This window comes from Sciurus carolinensis, chromosome 7, assembly GCF_902686445.1.
Source record: "Sciurus carolinensis chromosome 7, mSciCar1.2, whole genome shotgun sequence".
NCBI lineage: Eukaryota > Metazoa > Chordata > Mammalia > Rodentia > Sciuridae > Sciurus > Sciurus carolinensis.
The window spans coordinates 100913043-100931967 of record NC_062219.1 but is presented as its reverse complement, the minus strand read 5'-3'; the positions used below and the strand labels follow the sequence as shown (position 1 = coordinate 100931967).

The 18925-nt window shown below is 36.0% G+C and overlaps 1 protein-coding gene across 1 annotated transcript in view; it reads left to right on the top strand.

The window, feature by feature from the left end:
• The first annotated feature begins 3850 nt into the window (after nt 1-3850).
• Nucleotides 3851-18925, top strand: part of Hcrtr2 (hypocretin receptor 2) — a 106552-nt gene continuing 91477 nt past the window's right edge. Inside the window, exon 1 of the mRNA XM_047559034.1 lies at nt 3851-4073. Coding sequence (XP_047414990.1) covers nt 3851-4073 — 223 coding nt within the window. The remainder of the gene's footprint in view (nt 4074-18925) is intronic.

Sequence of the window (18925 nt, the reverse complement as noted above, 5' to 3'; positions counted from 1 at the left end):
ACTCCAGGGTATGTAGTAAACACTCAGAAATATTTATTGGAATGGATCTAGAAAGTTATAATAGACCTGAAAAAAGAATGATCTTTTGCCAGGAATAAGAAAATAAAATCTGAAACAGTTCATACAACCTGAGATCTCTGAACAACCTAACTACAACCATTAAGATAGAAAAGAAATTTAGTTTTTGGTTGTTTGTTCACTCATTCTTCCTTCTTTCCTTCCTTCCTTCCTTCCTTCCATCCTTCCTTCCTTCCTTCCTTCCTTCTTTTTTTCCCTTTCCTTCTGTTTGTTTTTCACCTCATACATACACACTCATTTTTAATGTAGTCAAGTTAGTAGGAGAGCTAAAAGTACTGGAGACTGAACTTTACCACTGACTGATTTTTATTTTTATTTTGTTAAACTTTTGTGACAGGGTCTTTTAAGTTGCCCAAGCTGGCCTTGAACTGTGATCCTCCTGCCTCATGCTGGAATTACTGGCATGCATCACTGTGTCTGACAGTTACAGGAAACTTAAGTTATGTAGTTCAACTGAATTATTCAGAATATTGTAAGCTTACTCTTTTTTAAAAGTTTTAACATAGAAACATCATGTATAACAAATAATGTTTACACAAGGAGATCATGTTAAAATATTATTTAATAAATATTTCAGATTACTTTCTATGTACAAAGGCACTGTTTTAAAAATATCTAGTAATTTATTTCTCATAACAACTTTAAGAAGAAATCATGGGGCAAATTTAAAGCTTTCTTTAGAGTTTTGTGATAGTGGGTTGACTCCTTTTCCCTATATATAGCAGAAAGATTTTGAATTAAATAATAATATCTAATAACAACAAATTATTTTAAAATGTTCTGGAAGATATTAAAGTTTCTAAGAAAGAAACTATCAGTGAAGAGTATTGCAATATTTGTCATCTCTATTTTGCTTGTGAAAAGAAAGGAAATAATTGAATATTTAAGGGGAATTTTGTCTGACATTGAAGTATCAGCATCAAGTAGAGCATCTGATTAATCATGGATAGAAGGAAATGGAATATTTTTAGGCTCAAAATAAATCCAGGTTTGTTACAACATAAAGCAGATAGCAGAATAAAATCTTGAAAATATTCTCATTTCTCCTCATTTATGACTTTAATAAACAGTGATGTTGAATTAGAGTAGGATATTTCAAAAGAGAAGGGTGAACTACAGATAGGTTGAAATGTCACAAAATGGAAGCTAATGGCACTGGCTACTTGGGAAATAGCAGACTGGGATCATATGTAGATCATTAATGACAAAAAAAATCTGCAAACATTAATGAATATGGAATTAAACTAAAGTTTCACCAAGCTTTAAAGAAATCATCAGTGGAAGAGGAAAATACAGGATTAATAAGTAAGAGGAAGATATCATACCACAGCAGAAAGATAACAGGTTTTTAATCAATGAACAACAGCTCTCAGGGGATGGCTAACACCTCTGATAATGACATTACCATTTAAGAAGATCTGCTTAAACCTCAGATTAACAACATTAAATTAATATATGCATATGTCATTTGAGTCTCCTACTTATATGTCACCTGATAGATGCCTTTTGACCACTCATTTCTAATGTAACCTTGGGGATTCTCTGCTCTCCATTACTTCACCGTTTGTTTTTCACCATAGCATTTATTCCTTCCTAGTGTTTTCTTTATATATATATATATATATATATATATTTATTGGTTGATTTGTTTCTTCTCTAACTTCACGGCACAGTAAAATATAGGTGAATAGCAACCTGTTTGACTCGTATCACTAAGAATGGGATAAAATCATTATTTAGTGAAAAATCAATGCCCATTCAATCCTTCTCTTAAAAATAAATTTAAATACACAGATTGAAAAGACACAACAGTAGAATTTCATGTGAAATATGATCTATGTACATTATTTAATCACTGGGTTAGAATTTACTACTGGTCAATCACTTGGTCTTTAGTGAATCGTTTAATTTCTTCAGAAATGGTTTTCTCATTTGTCAAACAGGGCTAATCATAGCCCCTCTCAGGAGTTTTAAAAAAATTCATAGGAAAGAACTTTTAACTGTAAAGTACAAAACAAATAAGAAAATTTATGATAGATGGTAGAATTAAGGGTAGTTGACCAAAACTCACTGTAAACCATTAGTGTTTCACGATTACCTAAAAAAATAAATAAATAGATACAAACATATGTTGCATCCAAAGAATAGGATATTTTGTGTGCTGATCGGACTCAATCCAAGTTACTGTATTTCCTCCCAGTTGCATATTTTACAAGATATTGATAATTGTGTACAAAGAGACCAAAAACCTACACAGGTTTGGAAATGTGAAATTTGAAAAAACAATGAAAAAAATTGAGAGGGGTATGAACATAAGGAAAATGGAAAAGAAAGTGAGGGCTGTGATGCTTACTTTGAATACGTGAATAATTTCATTTAGAAGATTCATTATGTGTAGTACCAAGATGCAAACTAGGAGTTGTAGGGAAATTAAAAAGTCAAAGAGAAGTTTAAGACCTTGGTCAATGTAAGGAACAGTATTCTAAGCTTTATAGCAATTTTATAATGGTGGGGGTAGAAAATTGGATAATCACACCCAATGTAGAGAGGGACATAATTAGCAATGTTATCAAAAGCTTCTACTATCAAGTTGAACTTTAACTATGAAGTTGAGCCTAGGTGATTCCAAACCCCTTTCCAAGTCCCATATTATAAGCAAATGCAGTATTCCTAACATAGTTATTAAGAATGAAAGGATCATGAATTCACGTGCTGAAAATAAAACAAGAATATTTATGAGAGAATGACAGATGACATCAGCCCTGAATCAATAAGACCAATGGGGTGTGTTATTCAGCCAGAGAGATCCTGCTGTGTGTACTGGTCATCCTATTGAGACTCAGCTTAATATTGTTTAGTATTGTTACAGTGGTCTATTGACAACATAAATGGTCGCCTTTATGACTCTTGATATCCTTCAAGGATTCGCTGTTGTATTTTGTAGAAAACTTGCTGTTGCCAATACAAATTCCTGCTAAATATACCCTTCAATTAAAAAATGGTCTCTCTCATCCTCCAGTCTTGAGGAGGAGGAGAAAGAAGATGCCTTAAGACTCAGCTAGTGCCAATTTGGCAAATAATAAGTGTTAACATATGTTTTTATTAAATGTTAAACTATTTGCCTTAAGTGACTTTTGCATTGTCCGGCTTGAGGACCACAGAGGCTCCTCCTCATTACTTTTATGTTTTCATTACAAAGACAAATGTATCAACACATCCTTTATTAACCATGTGATGACCTTTTCCTCGTGTCCATATACCTACATCTCTCTATTTAGAGATAAATGCATGTAAAAAATGGAGAAAAGGGTAGAAAAGAAGGACATTTAACCCACAGAGAAGCAAGTTAAAATTTCATTGCTTTTTTTTTTTTTTTTTTTTTTTTTTTTTTTTTTTTTCCTGCTTCAGCTCAAAGCGGGAGGAGGCTGGAGGCTGCGGACTCAGTGCTGGAATGAGGAGTAATGAGCTTGTACTGAGCCCGAGGTAGCTTTCTCCTGCCGGTGTCATTGCTGCAGCCTCCGCTGCCGGGTCCCTAGTTCCTCAGCTGCCTCTCTTCCTGGTGTAAAATCGCCTACAAAGACAGCAAAGCCGCCGCAGAAGTTGCCCGGTGTAAGACTCTGGAGGCATTGGCTCAATAACTTTTCACGTCATTTTCTGCTCTGGATCCCCTTCTCGCTTCTCCACGCAGCCTTTCCCACCGCAAATCACCAGTGCTCATGGGGCAGGCGAAGAGGAGCTTGCAGCACTGAGCTGAACCGGACTCGAGCCCGTGATGTCCGGCACCAAATTGGAGGACTCCCTCCCTCGTCGCAACTGGTCATCTGCTTCGGAACTGAATGAAACTCAAGAGCCGTTTTTAAATCCCACCGACTATGACGACGAGGAATTCCTGCGGTACCTGTGGAGGGAATACCTACACCCGAAAGAATATGAGTGGGTCCTGATCGCCGGGTACATCATCGTGTTCGTGGTGGCTCTCATTGGGAACGTCCTGGGTGAGTCTCCCCCCCGGGCAGACCTCCAAAGGGCTGTCACTTCTCCCCCCGCCCCAGGCTGCAAAGACTCTGAAGACCCCTCCCTTCCCTTGGGATGCAAACAAAGAGGTTGCTGCTCTCAGTGGGGTTTTCTGATACAAAGAAAAAAAATTTTTAAAGTTTTGATTTTACGAATGGGGACTAAGCCCTGAGATGATTATTCTTTTTTCTGCAAGGATCCTGAAAAAGAAACCGTGGTTGTTTTTGTTTTTGTTTTATTCATCTGAGCACTTAGGTTACAAATACAGGGATAGGGACAGTGACAGGCATTTCCAGGTGGATTTTGTTGAGTGTAGGGGAATCAGTCATGCTTTTGTGTAACCTGGCTGGGTGCTTTAGGAGGTTTTGGGGTAGACAGAGCTTGCAGGATGCAATGCTGCGCCCCTAAGGAGTAAGGTCTCTTTGGCTGTTGAAGTCACAAAGCTTTTGTGAGCTAGGTAGCTTGCCCTCTGGCAAGGAGGCGTAGGCTACCATCAAGAAATGGTAATGAAAGGGCAGGGAACAGAAAGAGAGGCAAAGCAGGGAAGCGCACTCACTCTACAAAACTGAATTAAACAGGAATCATGCAGGGAGCAAGAAGGAGGAGGAGCATCCAAGAAAAGTACCACAGAGACCTCAATCGTTCATCCATCCATTCACTCATTCATTCATTCATCCATTCAACCAATATGTTTTTTTCTCCAGAGGGCGCTTGTTGCCAGACTCATGAAATTTTTGTAGGAACTGATTTTTTTTTTTTCAAAGAGGAGGCTAAACTTAATGCTAGACTCACCCTATTTGTCCCTGTGTGGGTTTGTATGCAAACACAGGTTTTCTTGCGCCCTCCCTATAACCCCCCTACCCCGACACTATAATTTATGAGGGTTGGGGAGGGGGTTAGGTGGCCATATGAAGCTGTGGTTAGCAGTTTGCTAGAGCAATAGGGGAATCTACTTCAAGAAGAGGAGCATTAAAAGGGAAGGACAATTTAAAATTGTGAATGGAAGGAGCATGCACCTTGATGAATGGAGGTGGGAGGCTAGGAGGCATTTCAAATGCAGAGGGCAGTGTGGAGAAAGTCTCCGCTGGAAATCACAGGAGGAGGTGGGGGAGGTTAGCAGAAGATGCTGTTGATTTTCATTTATAAGAGGGGGAGAAGGGGAGTGAGGTGAGATAGGATGGGAGGTTTGGAAGTTAAAAGCAAAAGATTTGTGACTGCGATGGAGGATGATAAGGAACTTACCAGGATTTCAGCACTCACCTGCTTTTTTACCTTTTCTCCCTAGTGTGTTGGTCTGGGTAGGAAACATCCAAAGTAGTCTCTCATCAATTCAGCAGGCAGACTAGCTCACAGTTTGAGACTGAGAAGGATTCTCTGGAGAGTTGATAGAATATTATTTGATGAGATAAGAACACTTGGAGAACTTTAGTTTGCTTTCTATATTATTTTTAGATTGTTTTGCTTTTTGTTGATTTCTGTTAAAGGTAACAAAAAAGGGAATCTTCTTGGGATTCAGACGAAGTGGATAAAAGTATAATTTGCATGATTATGGGTCTTATTATAAGAATATCTTTAATAAAAATGCCTTTATTGCTTTTCTTCTTGTCATCCATCTTTAGATTACAACTGTTAAGACACATGACTACTAGCATAGCAACATTTTACTGCATTATGCCAACACTTACTGAAAGGTGGATAACCAAAATTGAACATATATTGAGTACCTACTAGGTACCAGATTCATTCACATATGCTCTCACTTAAAATGCAAAATCGCCTGTGTTAGAAGAAGAAACAAGATTTAAAGGAATTAAATGACTTATTAAAGGTCACAATTGAAATTCATTTCCATTTCTTCTGACCTCAGATTTAGAATTCTCCATTGTTATTCCACTCTAGATCTAGAAAGCATATAGAGAATGAATTCTGTATTACTGATTGTCTGCAAGTCGATTGGATGGGTTTCTTCTCCCCTGTATCTATGTCCTCAGCCAATAAATACCAAAAGAGATTAAGGGCACTGTCATTCCCTCCACCAAAAAACTGTCTAGGAGGAATGTGATTGCTGTGCAATGCAAAATAACATTATTTTCCTGCAGGAATAGCTACAAACCATAACTATTTTCCTTACCTGTTTTTATTTCAGGCTTAATCTTTGTGATAAAATGAACTCTGCTTGGATGCTATTTCATGTTTTCTTTGCACATACTTTGTGCCCAATGGTCTTCATATCCTAATAGCATAGTTTGGGGATATATGTTTACTATCCTGGGGAATTTTAATTTCTAAAAGGAAACATCTCTACAGTAAAAGCTACCTGTTTCATAACATCAAGGAAAAGAGCACTGTCCACAGCTCCAAGTGCTGAAAGAGCCAATTTCATTCAGCTTAAAAAGAAATATTTACCCAAAGCACTTGCTCTGAAAATACTGACAGCTATTTTCCTCAGGATTGAGTAACACTGAAACCGTCTGCAGCTGAACTGAAACTCATTCCTTACTGACATATTCCCTGAAAGTTGATGAGGTTCAGGTTTGACATTTAAACAAATGAGCAGTGTCATTACTCATACACAACTTCTTGCTCTTTGATGTCACTGTCAAATACACAAAATGGATTAGACTTAGAAATGCCTTTTTGCCCCTCTTGTATAACTAATTTTATAGAGAATACCAGAACAAGAAGTCACATTATTCATGCAAGATAAAGAGACAACGTGAGGTATGAAGGTGAAATAACAGTGTAGGCAGTAGATGTAAACACTGACCCAGTGAGTTCACTCACCATCTGAGCTTTCATGTAACTGCTTGGGAAATATCAACCTTGTTGAACTTATAAATATAATGTCACCAGTTAGAAGTAATTTCTTTCACAGTGTCCTTTGTTAAAGTGACGTAACTCTGCAGAATAATGAAGTCTTGGTCACCCCCATCTCTTTCTCTTCTCCCCACAGTATCTCTCTATCATTAAATCTACTCTTCATTATCAGATGCTTCCAGAGATAGAAAGAAGTTTCCTGAAAAACATGACAAAGTTATTTACATGAAGAAACAAGTTACTATAAATAGAATGGCATGAAAATTTGTATTTAGTAAAAAGCCATTTTCATGTCTAATTGCAGGTTGTTAGGAAGGAACATGAGTAAAAACTCTTAGGGGAAGGAGTGTTGTTTCATTACCTGCAAAATGATGGCACATATAACCTATTCATAAATTTATCTGATACACTGGTCAAGTAGATAGAGCCAATTATTCAACAGTATATTTTGGGCAATGTTTTGTTTTGTTTTTGTGTTTGTTTCAGAGACAGGGTTTTGCTGAGTTGCTTAGGGCCTTGCTAAGATACTGAGGTTGGCTTTGAACTCAAAATCCTCCTACCTCAACTTCCTAAGCTTCTGGGATTACAGGCATGTGCCACCAAACCCAGCTCAATGTTCTGTTTTTAAAATGAATGTGTATGTGAGTGAGGAATCTGGGGAAACTTGAAGAAATATATTAGATGTAAATTTTACCCTTAATTCCTTGAGTGGAAATGAGAGAGATGAGAGAGAGAGAGAATGATTTTAGTCAGTTCAAACATTAAACACCTAGGAAAATGATCAGCATGCTGCCTCTCTTTTGCATTCAAATACCCTAACATTCAGTTGGTATGTTTCTATATTAGTTATCACTCTCTCCATATGAAAAATGTAAAATGTAGACTAGTCTAGTGGTGTGTTTCTTGTTTCTTGTGTGACCATTAGCAAGTTTTGAACTCTTCAGGTCTATTTTTTTTCTAATTGAACGTTAAAATTGATAATGCTTGCCTTATAGAAATCATATCAGAATATAATAGATATCCTCTATGACGGTATATAGAAGAATACACACACATGCACACACTTTCCTTGTAACACTATTGATTTATGTCAATTTTTGTCCTTTCATTTCCATTATTGTAGTCTCTTCTCGATGTGGTTTGTAGCCAGCTTCTGCCTCCATGACCACACTGAGTCTCAGTAGCTCTTTATGTCCCCTGCCCTCCTGCCTTTCTCAATTGTGTACAAAAGCTGGAGTTGGCACACTACTCTCCTTTTACTTCCCAGCTCCATCCATCCACCCTCTTCATACTGATGTCTCAATCTTGCCTTCTGTCTCTCTCTGAAAGTCATTCCTAACTACTGGGTTCTTTTCCTTTTTCTCTCAATTTAAACTGCCAGCACTGGCTATCTTTCACTGAAAGTTTATTTAGTGCTATTGTTGCTATCATTTTATCTATCACTATCAATATTTTAAATAACATACACATAATATGTGGCTTCAACTCACTTTAAGCACATTATAAATTAAAGAATTCATCCAGAAAAAATTAACCTGTGTGTGTGGAAGAGGATAAATATCTGTAATAGTGTTGCTTTCTACAGAATTTCTACAGTCAGGTTTATGTCCTGAAGTGGAAGTAGCAGAGGTGACAACTGCCACTTCTAAGCCTAGGAGAGAGTGCTCTTCTACTTCTCTTCCTATCTAGTTCAGCAGCATGGATGTCTGTAAACCCATCCTTTCCTACACAAAACGAAGAGGGAGATCAGATACACTACACAGTAGAAATCAGGAATCATGAATGTAAAAGGTAATATAGGCCTGTTGTGTGCTTTTAGTTACAAACTTTCAAAAAATGCTTCTCTAAATAAGAATTAAACTGATACATCTGCATTTTTTTGCTAAAACTATAGCCACTTAGATTAACTGGTAAAACAAATTATGTCTGACTTGAACAGAATCTCAATGATAACTTTTCAAATGGCCGTCTCATAGATAACAGCAACATTTATCATGAGCAGATAATAATGAGAATAATGTGCTACTAATAATTAGAATATAACAGATTCATTCCATATTTGAAAGTGAAATAATGGAATAATAAGCATTTTTAAAAGAGTAAAAATATGAAAATCAAATACAAAGGTAATTCTTTAGTTTTTAAAATTTTGTACTCATTTTAGTAGGACACACATACTACATTATATCTTGTATCTGTCTGTATGAGTTTTCATTATTTCGTATTTTAGTTATATTTGAAAACTCTCACACACTGTCTATGTTAGTATTCCAAAGTCCCTGAATTCTCACTGAACTCCTCAAATTTTAGAAATATCCATTGTTGATGTTAATACACTAGTGAAAGAAAATTTCTCCACCTTCCTTCCTGTGGAATCTTGATGTTTCTCACACTGAGGGATGTTCTCTTTAATAATTAATGGCTCACTGGCATGGCTCAGCCAGTGACATGTGAGAGGTAAAACAGAGGGTGTTTGTCTCCATTTTTTCTTCTCACTGCAAAAGAAAGTGAAGAACTCAGTAGAGTTCTGTGTATCAGGTCCTATATGCCAGACTTCACTCATATGTGTTTCATTTTTGCTTCATAGTCAACTTGCCATGAGATTACTAACTTTGTTTTATAAGTGAGAAAGATGAAATGCAAAGAGTAATTTTAATATATTCCAAAGTTCAGACAGTAAGTTGCAGCACTAAGTTTCAAACACGAATTTATCAGATTCCATGTTCCATGCTTGCTTTATTACTTCATTCTTCCTCTTTCTCCAGCTTCTCACCCCAACTGGAAGCACACAAAAGAAAGGGTGGAGAAAGTGACACTCTGATGTGCCCTCTAGACAATTTACAGTTTTTCTGGCGTTTTGCCATGCTATTTTTCTGATAGACTACAGTTCAGCTCCTAGGATGAGCTCATTTGATAAGCTAATCAAGGTCATTTTAGGGTTATTGTAAGAGAGAAAATTCTAAGGTAATATGGGTGCTGCCAAAAATACTTTTGCCTTTCTGGGTGGGGTTGGGTGACTCTCTGGAAAAAAGAGAAACAGCTGTGGTCAGGAATTATTTTGTTATCAAAAATGCTTTTGACAGACATAAATTAAGACAAGGTCCTATGCACTTAAGACTTCACATAATCTAAAGATCTTTGTTTTTTTTTTTTTCCTTTTGTTTTCAAAAAGTCATGCATTTCTAAATTGTCTTTAAAAAATACTTGCTTAAACACATCACAAGTTTATATTCCTTTTGTTAAATAGGTCAGCTTTTATATCACATAATAGTGTTCCTAGACCAGAATGTTTTTACATATATATAAAGAGGCATCACCTATTACAGGACACATGAAATAAACTTCAGACACTGACTGTAGAAAACTTGAGATGCAATGAAATGAAATGCATGACATATATGACCAGTCCTTCAAATAGCTGACACTGATGACTGAATTTGTTCATTTTGTCCTGGTTCTCTGTAGCAGGTGATTTTTTTAATCAAATAAATGTGTTGGATAGATATTAAAATTACATTAAATTATTTGCCAGTGCAATTGTTTTCTCACAAAATCCTTGAATTGCTCAAAATAAGTAACTACTTTATCCTAAAATATATTTAGAGATCATTATCACTGTGTGTTTATTAGTAATTTACTTTCAACATTAGACACATAGAAATAACACTTAATATTTCTATAATCTTTTAACCTTCAGATGATATCGTTACATTTCTTTGCCTCACAATGACCTTATGAGGTAGGTATGACCTTATGAGGTAGTTCTTTATGAAGAACTCAAGTAGTTGAAGTGATGTTTAAAGTCACAATGAAAGAGAAGCATGGGCGCACACGAATATCAGATGTTTGTGTGTTTAGTGTGGGAAAAGCTTGTTGATTTCCTTGTATTTCAAGAGAACAGGAAAAGAAAATGTAATGACTTTTGTCTGGCCTTCAATTAGTTCACTTTTTCTACCTAATTTTATTAGTATTCAGGGAACAGATTCACATTAATCAAAGTCACTAATTTGTCAAAATAAAATGAAATAATAATTCTAATATTTTCATTTATGTTAGAAGTAAATCTTATAAGGACATTGGGAAACCAATGGCATTTTCGTCATCAGTCTTTCTAAGAGACTGCACTCCCCTTGCAGTTAGGTTAATATGACATGATTGGGTTTGGTCAAATGATTATGAGCATGGCCAACACATATGTCACATGACACACATGTCACTAACACATGAAGACTATATTGGTCTGAATAGCTAGGCTGTGCCATAGTAGCATTAACTCTGAATTGTCATCAGCTTAGCACCACAGAAGTTTATTTCTTGCTCATTTTAACACCTTATGTGAGCCAAAGTGTGTTTCAGCTAATGATGCATGCTGAGCATCCTCCATGTTTTATGCACCTCTCACCACTAGAGCTCTGGTAACCAGCTCCCAAGAAAACTTCCAATGATGCCCCCTCCAGGCCTCCTGATAGTCACACCATTGTTTGTTCCCTTCCACATTATGCCAGAATTGGTCTGGGTGACAAAAGCATACAGAAGAGGTAAGAGGATGTCACTTCAAAGATTACATTTTGAATGATCACAACTGCTGCCTTAAGTGTCCACTGTCTTGCTCTTGGATATATTCCTCTAGACAAGGTGAGCTGCCTTATTGCAAGCAGCCCTCTTTGCAAGGACTTGAACTTTTCATCCAAAATCATAGAGGAATGCAGTCTGTTAACAACTTCATGTGTGAGTTTAGAAGCAAATCCTCCAATTCAGGTTGAGTCTTGAGATGACTACAACAGCACCCCCAAGCCCACTCATTCCCAGATTGACTGCAAACTTAATGACCGACTCTGAGTCAAAACATCCAGTTAAGCTTCTCACAGTTTCCTGACCATTCCAAAGCTTTAACAATGCATTTTTTTGTTGTTGTTTTAAGCTGTTAAGTTTTAGAATAATTTAGTGTACAGACTCTAAAGAAGAGGAGTGAGCTGGAATACATACTGACTCTTAACTACTTTTTCCAAAATATAATGTATCAGTAATGCTTTAAAAAAAAATGTCAGTCATGCTCATTTCATTTGGCCAATCCAATCATATCATATCAACCTAACTCTAAGGGAAGCTGGAAGATATGCAATCTCTGTCACCACGAAAATCAAAAGGTAGTCAAAACTATTTTTAATTTGCATAAACTTAGAACAAAGAATCAAGGAATTCAGTACTTAATGGTACACCACAAAGACAAACTGATGGATACATCATTCACATTATCTCTGAAAATGAAAATAACTGTTAATATAGAGGGACTTTGTGCCAAATACTGTACTGAACCAAGAGCACTAAGATAATAGAATCCAAGGGAAATGCTGTTCAGTTGAAGAGACAGTCATGTAAACAGATAATCTCAGTATAATGTGGCCAGTGCTGTGATAGAGGGTGGCACCAAATGTAGTGGAAGCGTATAAGAAGGACACTTAGCTCCATCTAAGGGATTAGAGAAAAGACACGAAGGAATGACAAACCGAGTTTTAATGGATGCATTCAAGTTCCCCAGGTGAAGAAAATTGTGTAAGGATGTTCTAAGCAGAGGAAACAACATGAGGAAAATCAAAAAGGCATGAAATTGCAGGAATTATAAAGAGAATATTAAACAATCGGGTAACTCCAGTGTGAGTAGAGATGAGGAGAGTCTGGAGATAAGTGTTGGACCATGAATAACCTTGTGTACCATGCTTAAAATAGAGGCTTGGACACTGATTTAAGGGGAAGTCATGAAAGGGTTTTAAAGAAAATGCCTTCATTAGTTTGCATTTCCCATGAGATCAGTCTGAAGATGTAGAAAATAAATCCAAATAAAGGAAGACAGTGAAAGTTTTCACACTGATATTGGTGTCTTGTTTTGGCTCATTTAATGAAGATTTCTTTAATGAAAAAGAAAAGGAAAACACCTGACAGTAGAAGTCATAATATAAATTCTCTAGATAATTATTTCTGGGAGGCTTTCTACGTGCTACGTAAGGAAAGAAGAGAGGAAAAGAGATAGAAAATGGGAAAAGAATAAGAAGGAATACAGAAGGAAAGAAGGCAAAGCAAACTTTTAAATTTGAAAAGTAATATCTCTTTGAAACACTTTTTATTATTTCTTTCCTGGAAGATATGCTTATGAATCTTGCATGACATAGCTCTATTAATATGTTCCAATATTCTATACAGGTTCGCACTAACATACTTTTATAATAACTTAGTTCTTTGGGTCATTGTGGGTTATTATACTGTTAGCCATCCCTTATTTTGGACTTTAACTCAAGTCTGGGCCTCACACTGAAAGCTAAAAGATTAAAATTTTGAAATCCAATCAAATTTAAATTTTTTTTTTCTTAATTACCTTCAGTTTTCTGGGGGCTGTGGATATGGTTACTTGTAGAGTGCTTGCCTAATATGGGCAACTCCTTGGATTTGATCCCTAGGACCACAAGGAAAAAATATCTCCTTTGAAAATTGGTTTTAATTGATGTTTATACCATTAAAATCATCATTAAAGATGTTATATTGATTGATTCTAATCAATTCTTAAGGAATTTCAGTGAGTATTTCTCTATAGATTGGCATAAGAATATGCTTCAAAAATTTTAAAGATAGTTTAAAAATTTTATATACTATTCCTAATTCACAATGAGAATACAGCAGTGATTAAAAACTGTAGTATCCTTTTCTCGATTCTCAACAAACTTTCATCACTACTTAGTGACTCTAAAATGATATTATAAAGCACATGGTTTGTAACCATGGGAAGCCTTGATCTTAACTATATTGCTAGAAATGGGGTCAGAAAAACACTGACTCTAATAATTTATTTCATCGATTCAGAATGAATTTGATGAGTCATCCACTTTGGTGGACAACCAAAATGCTTACAAATACCATTTTGAAGGAAATCTGTCTTTCTGAAAATGGAAAGGTTGTGCTAATCTTTCTGAGGCAGGGGCAGGAATGTAGGGCTAAGTACTTAAGCAAGCATATTATTATTATGTGAAACTGAGTCAATTTTCATTATGAAAAAATAACCAAAATGTAATATCCTTAACTATAATATTTTTATACATAAGTTATCAATGTCAGAAAGCCTGGAAAAAATGTATTTACAAATTTTATAAGCTGATATAGAAAAAGATCTTAATTATTGGAATATTTATGTATGTGGGCTTGACTTATACTTTGGACACAGGAAAGCCTAGAAAGTCATTGTTCTTTGAAGGCATTGGAGATGATTTTGGTGACTCAGAGATTCCTGAAATATTTCTAGATTACCTTGGTTTAGCCTTAATTTATAAATTTATGTTTTTCTCCCCAGGCATACTAGTATTTGTGACTGGTCATTGACAGGAAACTGAACCATTATTTGAGGAAAGGGGAAATTAAACATTTAAGAACTTAAAAATGCAAACACAAACATGCATTTGCACATTATGCACATAAATTAAAATTGGGGGACTTAATAATATGAATAATATGATTAATAGACCCTAGTTTTTCATGTGGAATTAAGAAGTTATTTTTCAAATGTTAAATATGCCAAAAACTGGACTTAAGACCTCGATCTTCGCAAAATCGAAGGGATTTTTTTTGAACTATCCACTGTGTAAATGAACTATAGACTTTGGGGTAGTAGAAAAGTTAAATACATTGGAGATAGATAAGTCCTTGAATTAACATCCAAAGAAGGAGCACCCTTGGGTGATTGATCATTGTAGCATCATTTCTTCTCCTCAAAAGTCTCCAAATATTTGTGCTTTAGCGTCGTCCCAGTTGCTACCCTCTGACGTTCCCATGCCGCCTCCTGTTCACGTCACATTTTCACAGAAAGTCTTTCAGACTCCAAAGTCTGCATCAATACCCCTTCCTGAAAAATGAGAGCTGAGAACATTCCTTTTTTTTTTTATCATAGGACTTATTACTTTTTAAAATTATATTATTGGTTTGTTTGTTCATTTTTTGCTGTCTCCCTGAAGTAAAAGGTAAGTTCCTTAAGAGCCATTTCTTTAGTTTCCTTCTTTGCAGATGTATCTTCAGGGTCTATGACAGTAAGGAACACAGAATATTTTGAAACTACCAAATTCATTGCTTGACTTCCTCTAGGAGAAATATCTTAGAAGTACATTTTTAATATTTGATATTGCTTTAAGTTTCTGTGTAAATATCTAAAAATAAAATTTCAATGATTTGAATTATATTTGTGATTATTTTGGCCTATATCTTTACCTATTTACTTATTTTTTGGGTCTTGGGAGTTGAACTTAGGGACATGCATGTTAGGCCCATACTCTACCACTGAGCTATATACCAGGCCCATTTTGGTGTGTACCTTAAGAAGCATATATGTTAAAATAAGTGTTTTAAGTTGTTAAAATATTGATTATGAGATATGACTCCAAAAATCCCTCATCAGTGCTGTGATCTCTTTGATATTACTTAGTGACTTATAGCATGAAACATTTGCTTTTCTCATGAAGCAAATGTGATTTATAGACTATGATATTTTGCTTTTGTTTCTTCAAGGAAAGTACACCAAGTTTCTTCCAAATAATATACTGTATTTCTGCAATAATGGAGAAGAACATGTAAGGTGCAAAACCCCTACTTTATTTGTTTCAAAATAATTCTCGGTCACTTTCATAAAAGTCTAAGGAAACACTTGACCATTCACGTCCTCAATGAGGTAACAGTGAAAAACATATTTTTTTCAGTAAAAATTGTCACATGTACCCACTTAAGTCCAGGGAATCCAGTCTGCCCAAAGAGGCCCAGATTTAAGATTCCTCTGTCATTTTCCGATTTTACCAGTGACTTATACCAATTCTCTTACTCTGGCTCTGGACTGTGTAGACAGTTGAAGAAAATAAAGTTGGGGATGTAGTTCAGTGTTAAAGCACTTGCCTGCCATGCACAAGGCCCTAGATTTGTTTGATCCCCAGCACTGTCAAAAAACAAAACAAAACGATCACACTTCAAGCAGAGTTCAAGAGCAATGTTGATAAAAGCTGAATAATTGTGAAAATTTATTTAATAGGGAATAAAGGAAACAATAACCCTCTGACTGACTCTGGCCCTCAGTTTCCTCAAATGTCAAGCAAATTATAATTTTTAAAATCCAAGGAGCAATCTTACTCAGATAAGTGTCACATTGTGAATTTTGGCAGAACTTGGAACAATCAAACCAAGTTTATCAATATTTGTTATTACTGTGAGTCAGTGAATTGCAGTAGAATTTACAGGATAAACACATCAACAAAAGTCTTTCTCATAGATTGTTCTAGTTAATCTACAATAACTGTTGTGATAGGGATATTATTTACTCCTTTTCCAAGGTAGTGAAATTTTGTATTAATTAGAGAGCTGATATTGTATTAATTGTCTGTATAGCTTTATATGTGTCATTTGGCATTTCTAGTCTTTTATTATTATCATTAGTGTAATTTTATCATTATTTTTTTTTTTTGAATTTTTAAAAGCTTTTATTGTGAAATAATTTTAGATTAAAAAAAACTGAAAAATCAGTTCAGAGAATTTCCTATACTTTTCACCCACCTTCCCCTAATGTTAACATCCTATGTGACTGTTATCACCATTATGCTTTAGATATTAGGTCTCCCGTTCCTGTGTTAATGGAGAAATATTCAGAGTTGAAATTATTAGATTAGGATATGTGACCTACTCAGCCCATCCTAGTTTGGATGGACCAGTGAGGTGGTAACAGTAGGCAGGTAGGGCATGGCTGGAAGAGGTAGGTCAAAGGGGGCATACCCTGAGGGTTTGTTCTTCACTATGGCCCCTTTTCTTTGCTCTATCTGCTCCTTGGCTGCCAATAATGGAGCAGCACTCCTCCGCCTCACTCTTCCACCATGATGTTCTGCTTCATCTTGGGCCCAGAGCACTGGAGTCCACAGAACATGGACCGAATCTCCAAAACTGTGAGCCCAAAATGAACAGTTCCTCCTCTAAGTTATCCTTGGCAGCCATTTTAGTCACAGTGACACACAACTGACCAACACAATCACCATCACCAAAAATTAAGGAACACTGGTACAATGTTATGACCTCAAGTATGGCTTTTTTTTTTTATTTATTTTTTTTACGTTTACATAGGGTAATGATGTTTATTATATTTTTCCCCTCCACCCCACCCCTCCCACCCCTCCCACCCCTCCCACCCCTCTTTTCCCTCTACACAGTCCTTCTTTCCTTCATTCTTACTGCTCTCCTTAGCCTAACTCTAAACCTAACCCTAAACCTAATGCTAGCCCCTCCCACCCCCCATTATATGTCCTCATCCGCTTATCAGCGAGATCATTTGTCCTTTAGTTTTTTGAGATTGGCTTATCTCACTTAGCATGATATTCTCCAATTTCGACCATTTGCCTACAAATGCCATAATTTTATCATTCTTCATTGCGGAGTAATATTCCATTGTATAAATATGCCACAGTTTCTTTATCCATTCATCAACTGAAGGGCATCTAGGTTGGTTCCACAATCTGGCTATGGTGAATTGAGCAGCAATGAACATTGATGTGGCTGTATCTCTGTAGTATGCTGATTTTAAGTCCTTTGGGTATAGGCCAAGGAGTGGGATAGATGGGTCAAATGGTGTTTCCATTCCAAGCTTTCTGAGGAATCTCCACACTGCTTTCCAGAGTGGTTGCACTAATTTGCAACCCCACCAGCAATGTATGAGTGTTCCTTTTTCACCACATCCTCGCCAACACCTATTGTTGCTTGTATTCTTGATAATCGCCATTCTAATTGGGGTGAGATGAAATCTTAGGGTGGTTTTGATTTGCATTTCCCTTATTACTAGGGATGTTGAACATTTTTTCATATATCTGGTGATTACTTGTACATCTTCTTCTGTGAAGTGTCTGTTCATTTCCTTAGCCCATTTGTTGATTGGATTATTTGTATTCTTCGTGTAGAGTTTTTTGAGTTCTTTATAGATTCTGGAAATTAGCGCTCTATCTGAGGTATGGTTGGCAAAGATATTCTCCCACTCTGTAGGCTCTCTCTTCACATTTCTGATAGTTTCCTTTGCTGAGAGAAAGCTTTTTAGTTTGAATCTATCCCAGTTGTTTATTCTTGCTTTTATTTCTTGTGCTATGGGAGTCCTGTTAAGGAAATCTGATCCTGAGCCAACAAGTTGAAGATTTGGACCTACTTTTTCTTCTATAAGATGCAGGGTCTCTGGTCTGATTCCGAGGTCCTTGATCCATTTTGAGTTGAGTTTTGTGTAGGGTGAGAGATAGGGGTTTAGTTTCATTCTATTGCATATAGTTTTCCAGTTTTCCCAGCACCATTTGTTGAAGAGGCTATCTTTTCTCCATTGCATATTTTTGGCCCCTTTGTCTAGTATGAGAAAATTGTATTTATTTGGGTTTGTGTCCATGTCCTCTATTCTGTACCATTGATCTACCTGTCTATTTTGGTACCAATACCATGCCGTTTTTGTTACTATTGCTTTGTAGTAGAGTTGAAGATCTGGTATTGCAATACCCCCTGCTTCGCTCTTGCTACGGAGGATTGCTTTAGCTATTCTAGGTTTTTTATTCTTCCAGATGAATTTCATAATTGCTTGCTCTATTTCTGCGAGGTACATCATTGGGATTTTAATTGGAATTGCATTGAATCTGTATAGAACTTTAGGTAGTATAGCCATTTTGACGATATTAATTCTGCCTATCCAGGAACATGGGAGATCTTTCCATCTTCTAAGGTTTTCTTGAATTTCTTTCTTTAGTGTTCTGTAGTTCTCATTGTAGAGGTCTTTCACCTCTTTTGTGAGATTGATTCCCAAGTATTTTATTTTTTTCGATGCTATTGTGAATGGAGTAGTTTTCCTAATTTCTCTTTCTGAAGATTCATCACTTATGTATAAAAATGCATTGGATTTATGAGCATTGATCTTGTAACCTGCTACTTTACTGAATTCACTTATGAGTTCTAAAAGTTTTCTGGTGGAATTTCCAGGTTCCTCTAAATA